Source organism: Emys orbicularis, chromosome 1 (assembly GCF_028017835.1).
Source record: "Emys orbicularis isolate rEmyOrb1 chromosome 1, rEmyOrb1.hap1, whole genome shotgun sequence".
NCBI classification, from domain to species: domain Eukaryota; kingdom Metazoa; phylum Chordata; order Testudines; family Emydidae; genus Emys; species Emys orbicularis.
The window spans coordinates 29,827,443-29,842,346 of record NC_088683.1 but is presented as its reverse complement, the minus strand read 5'-3'; the positions used below and the strand labels follow the sequence as shown (position 1 = coordinate 29,842,346).

The following is a 14,904-nucleotide window of genomic DNA, read 5'->3' as shown; positions in this document are numbered from 1 at the left end:
ATGAGGGGGGATTTGATAGCAGCCTTCAACTACCTGAAGGGGGGTTCCAAAGAGGATGGAACTCGGCTGTTCTCAATGGTGGCAGATGACAGAACAAGGAGCAATGGTCTCAAGTTGCAGTGGGGGAGGTCTAGGTTGGATATTAGGAAACACTATTTCACTAGGAGGGTGGTGAAGCACTGGAATGCGTTACCTAGGGAGGTGGTGGAGTCTCCTTCCTTGGAGGTTTTTAAGGCCCGGCTTGACAAAGCCCTGGCTGGGATGATTTAGTTGGGAATTGGTCCTGCTTTGAGCAGGGGGTTGGACTAGATGACCTCCTGAGGTCCCTTCCAACCCTGATATTCTATGATTCTATGATTCCCTTGTCCCATGTTAGCTCAGTTGCCTTCAGCCCTGAGGCCCCAGAGGGCACCCCCACCTCTTATCACACCAGCTTGGTGGACATGGGGCCCAGTGAAGCGGACAGGGAACACATCAAGGTTGTCAAGATTGATGGCATGGAGTGTCTGGGATGGAGGGATACAGCGGCTCAGTTCTCTCTGGTTCGACCGGGTGTGGTCCCAGATGCTAGTGTTCGGACGGGGCAGACGACCCACATTAAGGGGGTGGGGCCGCAGAGGTTCCCTGTGCCCCTGGCTAAGGTTCATGTGGAATGGGAAGGTATGGAAAGGGATTTACTGGTGGGGATGCTCGAGGACATCCCTGCGGACATGTTGCTGGGAAATGATTTTTTCAGCAGAACTAGGACGGTTAGTGTGGTAACTCACAGCATGAAGAAAGGCTGTGAGGGGGAGGCTGTTCCAGCTGGTGACTGTAGGTCTGATGCAGCTGAACAGCCAGCCCCTCCTGACCCAGGGAACACGGTGGTGGGTGACTCAGAGGGAATCCCCAGGGATGGGGTGGGGACCTTGGAACCCATAGAGGAGTCGGGGGAGGGTCTCATTGACAGGACAGTGCAGGGAGGTGGGGTACTTCCAAATATGGGAGAGGCAGAGCCAGGCCTCTGCCTGGCTGAGGACAACAGGCTCCCAGGGGTGGGGGCGGGGGAGATGCAGTCAGTGCCCAGGGACGGGGACGCTATCTCAAGGGTTGTCTGTCAGGAATTTGCAGCTAGACAAAGGGCAGACCCCTCCCTTGAAAGTATAAGAAAGTGTATCTCGGAGGGAACTCCAGGAAGGGAGGGGGGGGGGGAGTTTTTTGAAGAGGACGGGAAACTGTATAGGCAGGCCCCTGTAGGGAAAAAACAGGGTCCCGGTCAACCCTATAAGCAGTTGGTTGTACCCAGCCAACACCGGGGGGAATTAGTGCTGGTAGCGCATGACAGTCCCTTTGCTGGTCACTTGGGGGTACAGAGGACATATGACAGGCTGAGGAGGAATTTCTACTGGCCAGGGATACAGAATGATGTGAGGGATCATTGTAGGACTTGTGCGGTGTGTCAGGAGAGGAAGAAGCCGGGGGGACCCCAGAAGGCTCCGCTGCGTCCCTTGCCCATCATCCAGGAGGCATTCCAAAGAGTGGCAATAGACATAGTGGGTCCTATGCTACGCCCCACTCGGAGGGGGAACAAGTATATCTTGGTGGTAGTAGACTTCGCCACTCGGTACCCTGAGGCAATTGCACTGTCTAACATAGAAGCCGAGACAGTGGCAAGAGCTCTGCTCACCATATTCAGCAGAGTGGGCTTCCCTAAAGAGATTTTGTCTGACCGGGGGGCAAACTTTATGTCGCAGTTGTTCAATGAGCTATGGAAGGTGTGTGGAGTGAAACAGCTTAAGACGGCCCCCTACCACCCCCAGGCCAATGGGCTGGTGGAAAGATTCAATGGGACCCTAAAATCCATGCTGGGGATGTATACCAAGAAAAGGGGCAAAGTTGGGATGAACTATTACCGTTCCTGCTGCATGGCTACAGGGAGGTACCCCAAGAGTCCACAGGCTTTTCTCCATTTGACCTTCTGTATGGGAGGAAAGTGAGGGGACCCCTCGATCTCATCAGGGATACCTGGGAAGGATGCAACACGGTAAGGGAGGAACCTGTGACTGAGTATGTCCAGAGGTTCAGGAGGGAGTTGAAAGACATGATGGAGATTGTACAAAACAACCTCCAGAATAGTCAGGCCAAGCAAAAGGCGTGGTATGATAAAAATACTTGTAAACGCACTTTTGACGTAGGAGATTTGGTCTTGGTACTCGGCCCTGCCAAAAAGTTCAAGATGCAAAACTCCTGGGAGGGGCCCTTTGAAGTGGTGGAAGTGGCGAATGAGGACACTTATAAAGTTAAAAAGCCCCTGGATGGTGCGGTACCCCAATTGGTACATGTAAACAGACTCAAGGCCTATCACAGTAGAGTGGCAGAGGTAAACATGATCTGTTGTGTCGAAGGGGAAACTGAGGCACACCCACTCACTGATCTGATGGCTGAATGCCAAGACGGGTCATCCCTTGAAAGTATAGAAATCTGTAGTGAGCTGACACCACTCGAAAGGAAGGAAGTGTTGTCAACACTGCAGAAGTACAGTGAGGTATTTTCCAACAAACCAGGGAGGACGCACTTGCTGTCCCATAGGATCCTCACGAAAGGGGCTCAACCTCCTCCTTCCAGGCCTTATAGGGCCACCGGCAAGGTGAAGGAGCAAATTCAGGCTGAGATACAAAGCATGATGGACTTGGGGGTGATTAAGGATTCTGACAGTGCATGGGCTTCCCCTGTGGTCTTGGTCCCCAAAAGGGATGGCACCGTTAGATTTTGTGTAGACTATAGAAAACTCAATGCTGTCACTAACAAATGCATACCCCATGCCAAGAATTGATGACATGCTGGATGTGCTGAGCCAAGCCAAGTACCTTAGTACCTTTGATCTGACCAAAGGTTACTGGCAGATCCCTCTGGAGGGAGAGGCACAACAAAAATCAGCTTTTATCACGGACATAGGGCTCTATGAATTTACAGTGTTACCTTTTGGTCTGGTAAATGCTGGTGCCACCTTCCAGAGACTGGTCAACAGAGTGTTAAATGGCTTGCAACATTATGCTAGGGCATATATAGATAACATTGCTGTATTCAGCAACACCTGGGGTGACCACAAAGAGCACCTGGAAGTCATGCTATCAAAGCTCAAAGAGGCTGGACTAACTGTGAAGCCCTCCAAGTGCAAGATAAGGGACTTTGGCTGCCCCTATCTGGGACACTGGGTGGGGGGGGTAAAATATCCCCTGACCCTCTTAAGGTGGAAGCCATCGTGAAATGGCCTGTACCCCAGACTAAAAGGCAAGTCCAATCCTTCACAGGCTTGGCAAACTATTACAGGAGGTTTGTGGTGGGGTTCAGTGACGTTGTATCCCCAATCACAGACTTATGTAAAAAGCATCAACCTAATAAGGTCATTTGGTCGGAGGCATGCCAAAAAGGCTTCAACAAGGTAAAAGCACTCCTGTCTGCGAAGCCTGTGCTGGCCAGCCCTGACTTCGAAAAGCCTTTTGAGTTGTGTACTGACGCATCAGACACAGGGTTGGGTGCTGTGCTGATGCAGACAGGGGAAGACAGTAAGAAGCATCCCATTGCCTTCCTGAGCAAAAAACTGTCCCCGGCCGAACAGAATTACTCTGTCATAGAGAAGGAATGCTATGCCATTGTGTGGGCCGTCAAATAATTAAGGCCTTACCTTTTTAATAGGAGGTTCAGAATTCTAACTGACCATTCACCTTTAGTATGGCTTCAACGAACTAAGGGCACAAACTCCAAACTGCTACGCTGGAGCCTGGTCCTACAGGAGTTTGACATGGAGATTACTCATATTAAAGGAAAGGAGAACTGGGTAGCAGATGCCCTGTCCAGAAAAGAGGAACTTTAGGTATACTGCCTCCGCCGTGGACAGTGTCCAAGTCTCTGGCAGTAAGTTCAGGGGGAGGGTGTGACAGTGTACCCCATAAGGCTTTATGGGGGGGTGTTTATAAATGGGTCTGTGTTGGAGCAGACAGGAGTGTCTGGCTCAGCAAGACAGGGTGCTGGAGTCCTGAGCTGGCAGGGAAAACAGGAGCAGAGGTAGTCTTTGCACATCAGGAGGCAGCTCCCAAGGGGGTTTCTGTGATTCACCCCGTCACAGTTATAGCTAATGCCATCTTTTCCAGGGGCTGTGGTTTTGGTCTTTGTAAGTCTGGTCATTACTTCCTGTGATGTGAAGTCTTGTTCCAGGTCCCCTGCACAGTCAATGAGGGGTAGAGGACGAAGGCACCCTGGACGCTGCATGTCGTTCTGAGCTAAGCGGTCGAACACACCCTTAAAGTACAAGAATAGTCTCTCCGACAGAACTAATCAGACTTGTAAACAACATAGCTGTTCTGGCAAAAAGCCCCCTAGGGAGACACGTCTTATACTGGCAAAAAGCCATAAGATGCATCTCCACTAGGGGGCTTTGCTGGTGCAGCTAAACCAGCAGAACTAATGTAGTAAAGATAAGCCCTTTAATTCTTTCTATGGGGAGTTTCATCCTGGGTGCTTATTCATCAACAGCCCTCAATGTGCAAGTTATCGCCACCTTTCACCATCGCACACAAAATAACTTGTCAAAGAACTTATTTACTAGAACATTTAACAATTGGTCCCAAAGAAACACCACCTCACTTCTGTGCAGGATCAACAGGCTCTAGGGATCTCTCAGGACTCAATCTAGAATATGTACGATCATCAGTTCATGCACTTGTTCTTTAAAGTGTGGGGTTCATCAGATGGACCCACAAATTATTTATCTCCACCCTCAAGCAGGTAATCTCATTTAACCAGATTGTATGGTGTACTCTGTTCAGGTGTGTGTGTGTGTGTGTGTGTGTGTGTGTGTGAACACGTGTATACATACCAAATTGTAACAGCTGAATAACATAATCCGTCTTCTCTACAGATATCAGTTTGGGAACCTCTAGTTTAAATTTAAGAGTCCCACAGTTATTGAATGGGGTTGCAAAAAGCCACAAAACAGTCATGACATGGTCTCCAAATGTTGCATTGTAATAAATGTATCCACACAAGACTGCTATATTGTGGTACATCTTCATTTTTTGATGCAATATTACAATGCAATGCCAAAGAACCGCATCACTGTTTTGTGATTTTCGGAGACTCCATCCAATTGCATCTCTCCCTCCTAGGTTACTTCTAGGAGTACATTACAGCAGAGCACCAGCTCGGCTATAGTGAAGGTTAAGACCGGCTTCCTGTTTAAAACTAGATTCTAAGTGCTCTAAAATCTGCAGAGATAGTAAGTTATACTGACCTAAGTGCCAGTATAGACAGTTTCTCCCACCAACATAGCTACCACCTCTCACGGAGGCAGGGGTTATTAAGCTGTCAGAAGAGTTCTCTCCTGTCAGCATAGAGCATCTTCACCAAAAGCACTACAGCAGTGTAGCTGTGCCACTGAAAATCATGTAGTTCTCACTACTACGTCTACGCTACAACTATCTAAACAATCATTAACTACTAACACTTTTCTTCTGTTCAAAAAAAAAAAAAAAAGGGGGGGGGGGGAAGAGAGAGCGGCAAATTAAATGGTAAAAAAAAAAAACCCAATAATTAAGCAACCAAAACACTTTGTTAATGCAGAGATAAGGTTGCCGGAGATAACTCATGCCCTCCCAGAACGTGAATCCAGTCAAGCTCAAACTTCTGAAAACCCAGCACACACAGAGTTAAGGTAAATGCCCATGTAACCTTAACTCTGTCCTCTGCGCGGCATACCACCTAAACCTAGACTTTCCCCTACCTATCATTAAATTCACAGACTGCTCTCATCTCCCACCTCATTACTAGCAATACCCATAGCAAGCAGGCTGCAGTGCCCTGCTACTGACACCACCTACGCAATTCTGTATCGAAATGATGCAGACTAGAGCCTCAGGTACACATGAACCTCTTTCCTTTGATAACACACTGTGGAAAGAGGGAGGGGCTCAGACCCAGATCTTCTGATATCAGAGACGAAACTGTCCCACCTACCTCCTCCACCATTCAGTACAGCTATGGCTACCTCTAACACAGTAATTCCCAGTAGCTATTGCCAGCTCCAGCGTGGGGCACAGTTAAGGTTATGTGGCATTTACCCCAACACTGTATTTCCTGGTTTTCAGGAGTTTTGCCAAACTTAATGTTCTGGAAGGGCACAAGCTGTTACCAGCAACCTTACCTCGGTGTTAACAACATTTTTACCATTTAATCAAGGAAGGAGCTGTTCCTCCTCATTCTTTCTTCACCTTGGAGCAAGGAGCAGTTCTGGTTCTCCTTCCTGAATGCTCAGAGGGAATTGGATGGGGAGGGAAGAAGATGGGATCCCAGTGACAGGGTGGATCACATTAACAACAGATAGGTGGGTCCCACACCACCACTCAGCATCCTTCTGATATCTTGCAAGGGTAATATAGCATGGGAGCAGTCTTGTGATCAACTCTCTGTTCACTGTGTCTCCGATCAGGTGCAGCTCCAGTCAGACCAATGGACCCCATGCAACCTACATATCACTCAAAAGCTGTAGCCTGAGTACCACCGGTTTTACAAGATAAACAGTTACTGTATAACGCTTCTTGAAATAAAAGGGTTCCATAGTATCAACAACATTAACGTTTAGTGACTGTGGTCCTGATTCGGTAAAGTGACTAGAGCACATGCTTAAGTGCATTGCTGAATCAGGACCTGACTCTGCAACTTGGAGAAAACACTATTGCATATTAAACATGTAAAGCTAACCTACCTTAAACAAAGTCCATGCTACTGATGAACAAAATAAAGAGTGCACATACTATATTTAATAAACCAACATGTTTTACGTGTGCTACAAGATTCTTAAACGTTTATTAAGACAGCCAAGTTACCTTGTTATAAGAATTTACTTGCAACATATTTTCACTTACCTAAGAACAGCAATCTCTTGAACTGTAATAGCTCTTTTATCTTTGGTCCCCATGTAGGAAAATATATTTGGCTTAACTCTTAAAAAAAAAAAACAGTTATGAAAATTTTAGATTTGATACTGAAGGAAAGTTACCATATATTTTGTTAGCAAATACGGTAGAATCTCAGAGTCACGAACACTCGGGAATGGAAGTTGTTCATAACTCTGAACAAAACGTTAAGGTTGTTCTTTCAAAAGTTTACAACTTAACATTGACTTAATACAGCTTTGCTGCTGCTTTTAACCATCTTAATTTAAATTAAACAAGCACAAACAGTTTCCTTACCTTGTCAAATCTTTTCTTAAACTTTCCCTTTATTTTTTTTTGTCGTTTACATTTAACACAGTACTGTACAGTATTTGGGGGGGGGGGGGGAGAGGGTCTGCCTGCTGCCTGATTGCATACTTCCGGTTCCAAATGAGGTATGTGGTTGACCTGTCAGTTTGAAACTCCGGTGTTCGTAACTCTAAGATTCGACTTTACTGCCTATACGCAAGTGGACTCCTTTATGACTGTTATTGTCACTTTTACTTTGAATAATTTGGGGGGGGGGGGTATATACAGTAAAAAAATTCAATGGAATAATGCACAACAATCAGTCACTATTTAAAAAAACCCTCAGTGCGTGCCTATTTTTCTGTGTGAAATTCAAATAGTGCATTTATCTCTATGTGCAGCTATCTGTATACTGAATACATACTCATGTAAGCATGTAGTCGGTGCACTTCAATATTGTTCCGTTTCCATAACTGTTTCTTTCCCTCTCAACATTATCATTTTCCTTTGCACTCCATGCAGAATAAGAGAAATGCTGCTGTCAGTAGATTCCCTGCTATCCCACTTGTGCGTACCAAGTGGTAGCACTATTGCCATTACATGCATATTCTCTATCAAGCTCTGCATGAACCGCTATAGTATGTTCCCAGGCATCCTGTTTTTCAAATACAAGTACCACCTTCACCCCGGTGGTGCTGATTTCTCAGAGCCAAACATTCATAAACTTAGATTGTGAACTCACACTTATAAAACAACTAGTGAGTAGTGTCACTGATGGGGGTGGGAGGACAAAAAACACAAAGACTTGCTTGGCCACAAAGAAAGGCAGAAAGCCAAGGCTTATGTGACTGGTGAATCCCTCACAGCAAGCAGAGGGAGACTGGTCACCACCTACCTTTCACAGAAAAAGGAGTTACAATGATTAGGACAGGACAAAGAAAGGAAGATCAGTTACAGCTTGTCTACACATGGAGCTATTGTGTTTTAAAGTTTACACCCTACCTTAATCTGAACTAACTGCCCCAAATGCAGTGGCTACAAGAACTGATTTGCATATGAATGACCACAACACTATTTTTAAGTACATCCACTGTATGTTTGGACAACTGCACATTTAAAATCCTTAAAGTAAAAGATATGTTGCATGGCCTGGTCTTCACTGGGGCTTGGTCTACACTAAAAAGTTAGGTAGACCCAGCTACATCACTCAGGGGTGTGAAAAATAGTTAAGCCGATCTAACCCTGGCGTGGACAGTGCTAGATCAACAGAAGAATTGTTCCATCGACCTAGCTACTGCCGCTCAGGAAGGTGGATTACTTACACCAATGGGAGAACCAGTGCAGCTGCAGCACTGCAACTGGGCCGCTGTACTGTTTCAAGTATAAACAAGCCCTGAGAATAAAAGTGCATACTTAACTTCAGTTAAGAATGCACCAACTCAAGGTGAAATCCTAGTGAATACAAGACAGTTTGTAGTCTTCACACAGGTTAGGAGGTCAAACACACATCTTTCCCTCAGTGAAGACCAGGCCTGAAAGCATGCCTGAAAGTATGCCATTTTTGATTATTTAGAACGATTTTCTTAACATAGAGAAGCATTTCAAATTTGACCTTCAAAAACAAAAATATTTTGCAGTTACTAAATATATTGTGATAATACATTTCCTGTGTGGTTTTGGCATAAGGATTTTAAAGCAGAATGTTTACATTAAATATTTAGTTGTTTTTATTGTGTCTGAAAGCAACAAAGTAATATTCTTACCTTAAAAATTTTGATAGTACATTAATAGCATCCATTGTATCCTTGTTTTCCTTGTATAACACAAAGTGGCAGTAGCTTCCCCTAGATTTTGGCCATGAATGTTTCCTTGGATCTTTAAAACAAAGAGTTAAGACATACAAAAGGACAATTTGTAAACTATGTTATCAGTTGTTATTCTCTTTTGCAAACAGGGTTCATTTACTTGCCACAGTAGTTTCCATTTTCAAACAAACATGTGACTCTCAATGACTTCAATTAGCTTCCATCTGCTTCTTTCTTAAGAAAATAAAAGTACTGAATGGAAAAAGTTGGTCCAGTAAAAGATTACCTCACCCACCTTTTTTCTCTGGCAGTTATGAAGTATGAAAAAATGCACTTTCTGCAGATCCGCTGTGGTGTAAATTTATACGGCAATACAAGATTTTAGCCATGTGACTTACACAAACATTACCAGGAGTTGCATGACAAAAGAAAGTGTCCTCCTGTTGGAATATTTTCCCAGTGGTTTATTTGTTGCCACAGCCCCAATCTCATTCCGACTGAAGTAAATCCAAGTTTTACCAGTGACTTCACTTTGAACAACATCCGGCACTTTGGGTTTGATGCAATGCTTGTTGAACCAAATGGGAAGACTCCACTGGTCATTGGATCAAGCAAGCCCTTTATATTCTTCACAAAAAAGCAAACTATGTTATTTTAAGGATGGCATTAATAATGTATTATTTATTTCTACAGCATTGTGCATGCAACACTAGAGCTTGGGTTATAACATATACACATTTTAAGGGCTTTATAATTGGTAAGAATTCACTTTGAGGTGAAGTTTGGTAGCAAAGTCTCACAAGAGAGTTAAATTTGGGCCAATTTTCTAAGTTAATGAATAAGTCAAGATCACCTTGGGTATTTTCAAGTTATGTAATGTGTCTCTAGTCTAAAATATGGTTCATTATATTGTTTAATCACTTTTGGTTTCATAGAAAGGGAAACAAGACTGTCAAAATATTAAAAAGTCACTACTGCACAGTAACACTACTGCACAGTTTCCCCTCAAGACTGAGGGGAAAAACAACTGAGGAGAGTTGGCAGTTTTTCAAAGGGACACTATTAAGGGCCCAAAAGCAAGCTATTCCGCTGGTTAGGAAAGATAGAAAATGTGGCAAAAGACCACCTTGGCTTAACCACGAGATCTTGCATGATCTAAAAAATAAAAAGGAGTCATATAAAAAATGGAAACTAGGACAGATTACAAAGGATGAATATAGGCAAACAACACAGGAATGCAGGGGCAAGATTAGAAAGGCAAAGGCACAAAATGAGCTCAAACTAGCTACGGGAATAAAGGGGAACAAGAAGACTTTTTATCAATACATTAGAAGCAAGAGGAAGACCAAAGACAGGGTAGGCCCACTGCTTAGTGAAGAGGGAGAAACAGTAACAGGAAACTTGGAAATGGCAGAGATGCTTAATGACTTCTTTGTTTCGGTCTTCACCGAGAAGTCTGAAGGAATGCCTAACATAGTGAATGCTAATGGGAAGGGGGTAGGTTTAGCAGATAAAATAAAAAAAGAACAAGTTAAAAATCACTTAGAAAAGTCACCAGGGCCTGATGAAATGCATCCTAGAATACTCAAAGAGCTAATAGAGGAGGTATCTGAGCGTCTAGCTATTATCTTTGGAAAACCATGGGAGACGGGAGAGATTCCAGAAGACTGGAAAAGGGCAAATATAGTGCCCATCTATAAAAAGGGAAATAAAAACAACCCAGGAAACTACAGACCAGTTAGTTTAACTTCTGTGCCAGGGAAGATAATGGAGCAAGTAATTAAGGAAATCATCTGCAAACACTTGGAAGGTGGTAAGGTGATAGGGAACAGCCAGCATGGATTTGTAAAGAACAAATCATGTCAAACCAATCTGATAGCTTTCTTCGATAGGATAACGAGTCTTGTGGATAAGGGAGAAGCTGTGGATGTGGTATACCTAGACTTTAGTAAGGCATTTGATACGGTCTTGCATGATATTCTTATCGACAAACTAGGCAAATACAATTTAGATGGGGCTACTATAAGGTGGGTGCATAACTGGCTGGATAACCGTACTCAGAGAGTTGTTATTAATGGTTCCCAATCCTGCTGGAAAGGCATAACGAGTGGGGTTCCGCAGGGGTCTGTTTTGGGACCGGCTCTGTTCAATATCTTCATTAACGACTTAGATATTGGCATAGAAAGTACGCTTATTAAGTTTGCGGATGATACCAAACTGGGAGGGATTGCAACTACTTTGGAGGACAGGGTCATAATTCAAAATGATCTGGACAAATTGGAGAAATGGTCTGAGTTAAACAGGATGAAGTTTAACAAAGACAAATGCAAAGTGCTCCACTTAGGAAGAAAAAAATCAGTTTCACTCATACAGAATGGGAAGAGACTGTCTAGGAAGGAGTACGGCAGAAAGGGATCTAGGGGTTATAGTGGACCACAAGCTAAATATGAGTCAACAGTGTGATGCTGTTGCAAAAAAAGCAAACATGATTCTGGGATGTATTAACAGGTGTGTTGTGAGCAAGACACGAGAAGTCATTCTTCCGCTCTACTCTGCTCTGGTTAGGCCTCAGCTGGAGTATTGTGTCCAGTTCTGGGCACTGCATTTCAAGAAAGATGTGGAGAAATTGGAAAGGGTCCAGAGAAGAGCAACAAGAATGATTAAAGGTCTTGAGAACATGACCTATGAAGGAAGGCTGAAAGAATTGGGTTTGTTTAGTTTGGAAAAGAGAAGACTGAGAGGGGACATGATAGCAGTTTTCAGGTAACTAAAAGGGTGTCATAAGGAGGAGGGAGAAAACTTGTTCACCTTAGCCTCTGAGGATAGAACAAGAAGCAATGGGCTTAAACTGCAGCAAGGGAGGTCTAGGTTGGACACTAGGAAAAAGTTCCTAACTGTCAGGGTGGTTAAACACTGGAATAAATTGCCTAGGGAGGTTGTGGAATCTCCATCTCTGGAGATATTTAAGAGTAGGTTAGATAAATGTCTATCAGGGATGGTCTAGACAGTATTTGGTCCTGCCATGCGGGCAGGGGACTGGACTCGATGACCTCTCGAGGTCCCTTCCAGTCCTAGAATCTATGAATCTATGAAAACATTTTCAAAGATAAATATGCATTGCATAATCATCTATCATTGTAGGCCCAATCCTCCTCCTAGAGAGGCCAACAAGAGTATGGCAATTGACTTCAGTGGGAGTAGGAACAGGCCCTTTGGGGTTGTTTTTTTAATAAAGGCACATAAGGAAATTAAATACTAAAAACTAACAGCTTGTCTAAATGAGAAAGTTTTACACATATAAAACCACCATGTGGACACTCTCATATAAGAGCATCTTTTTCATTTGCTCTTAAACCTCTTCCCAGGCAACAAAAACTAAATTAAAAAAAGTACTCTTATTCCAGTATAAGGGTGTCCACATGGGGGGAGGAAGAGTGGTGGTGGTGCTGGAGGTGGTGGTTTTACACATAATAATAATAATAATAATAATAATAATAATAATAATCATAATCATAATAATAATCTTTGTTTAAATTAACATTTTAGGTTATACTGAAAAATACTTATCTCCTGTAGGGAAGGCCTCAGTTTAAAATATGGATTTTTTTAATAAAAAATTACTAAAGCGAGAAAGAAGAGTTGGTGTTTCTTTTTAAGGAAGCAATATCATCAGCCCTAACTCCTCACTGAAAAATAACTCCTCATATGGAGTACTACAATATTCAGAGAGAACACAAGCAGAGTTGTCTCTATCTCCCTTGGGAAAAAAAAAATACCAGGAACATTTGTATGCAAACCGTGGACTGTACTGGCCATCAATGTTTAAGCGAAGTCTCCACTGAAACCAAAAAATTGTTAATAATATTAACGATATGGTCCACAGTCTTTTTGTTAGGAGTTCACTGGCTCCTACTTATTCTCCTTCTGAAGTCATCAATCATCTGTGATCTCAATTTACTCTTGTACAAATTATAACTTTAAAGTAGCAAATTAGGTTTAAAGAACAAAGATTGCACAAAAATTTCTGTCATTAAAATAGGGCAAGGGGAAAAAACAAATAAAGTGATTCACAGGGAGAATCATTTCCAAGTTGAAAGTTTCTCCACAATGCATCGATTGCTCAATTTTGCACACTTTCATTTGGATTTCTTTCAAAAACACCAGCTCTGATCAAAACCAAAGTAAGGCAACCCAGGAACCTAGGCACACACCATCTGCTACTACAACCCCATGCCCGTGCCATGGTCCCATCCATCCCACTTGGAGGGGTGGTGGCTGGAGTCCCTCTTTCCCCTGCCAAAGAAGCAGGGATGGTACCAGAGCCCACAATACTTACCCCCACAGCCAGTGTGTCTCTACTTTGATAGGTGGGTGGAGCTGCCTCCACTCTCTTTCTCCTGCTGCACATACAGTCCTCTGCTGGGGTGGTGTTGTCACAGCCTCCCAGATCAATGGGTCTTGGAGTCATTCATCCATTGAGATGAATAAGACAATTCATACCTCTCAGAGGTATTGCTTCAGGCTATCTGCACATTCAGGCAGACATTGCTGCATCACTTATTCTTGATTCATGTTTTCAAGCTTTTTATTGCAACCACAAGGGCTAAAACCCATGAATCTTAGATCCTGATGTAAAACTCACATGACTCTGGGAATTGGGACTCTAAACATAGAACTATGAAGTGAAATCCTGCCTTACTGACGCCAAGGGGAGTTTCACCATTGATTTCAATAGGGCCAGGATCTCACCCATCATCCCTATGCCTTAATCCAGCCCTGGTCCTGACCTTGCAAGCCATTCCATGTGGGTGGACTACTGGGTCCACACCAACTGACTTGCAAGACAGAAGCCTATAACTGCATGTGTGAAGGGTGCAGCGCCAGCCTCGTCACTTTCTGTCAAAACTTAACGTTGCTTATACATAGATTTTATATTTAATTCTTGTTAGTTTGGCCAATGCCTTCACTATTTAGTGTGTCTGAATGGTTGGCATTTCATTTTACCACCATGAAATACCAACATATCTTACCTGTTGCAGTTCTGACCTCTGTCCCAATGTATAGCATAAAGAGCACAAAAGAGCAATGTTTAATTTTTAGACTATTGAAGGGTTTTAGAGGTGAACATGCAGGTTTATGGTTATGATTGTTTATGCTGTAGATTTCTATAGCATCCAACAATTATGTGGTTGGTGACAGTGATTTAGATGGTTATGCGATGGAATCGTGCAGAGGCAAACAGTAAATATACGGAAAGTTTCAATCAGAGGTACAACAAACTACACCATGGACAATGATGGACAGCACTGCCAACAAGTTACTGAGGTAATAAGTCCATGCCTGAAGTACTCTAAATACCACACATACAAAAGCACTTGCAATTTAGTGAGTTAGAAAACATTCTTGTAACCCTTATCCCCACAAGCATACCTCATCATGTTTCTCATGTAAGAATAGATTATTAAATATTTCAAGTGTTTCTTGCCCACTGACCACATTCAGGATTGAGTCCCCATGTGTTAGTCACTGCACATATGCAAGATTTAGGTATAGTCCATGTCCCAAAGAGCCTATAGTCCAGTATCCCCATTCTGCAAGCATTTATGCATGTTGAGTAATATTTTGCACATGGGTAGTCACTGAACTTACATATGTAAGTATGTTTGCGGGATCAGGGCCTAAGAATCTAAGTTTAATACACATTAAGTCCTACTGCATTGTATGAAGTTATCCAGAAAAGATTTTTCCTCTAAAGAAATACATTTTTTTTTTTTTTTTAAATGGACGCCAGTTAAAATCTACAAATCCTATTTGTAAGGTACCTTTTAGTTATACTTGTTCAACTTAATACATGCACCTTGAAGGAACATAAACATCAGCAG

General features: G+C 43.2%; 1 protein-coding gene across 1 annotated transcript in view; it reads right to left on the bottom strand.

Moving 5' to 3' along the window:
- The window catches only part of PUS7 (pseudouridine synthase 7), a 50,950-nt gene that overhangs the window by 17,042 nt on the left and 19,004 nt on the right, over positions 1–14,904 (bottom strand). Inside the window, 2 exon segments of the mRNA XM_065412822.1 lie at positions 6,900–6,977; positions 8,981–9,092. Coding sequence (XP_065268894.1) covers positions 6,900–6,977; positions 8,981–9,092 — 190 coding nt within the window.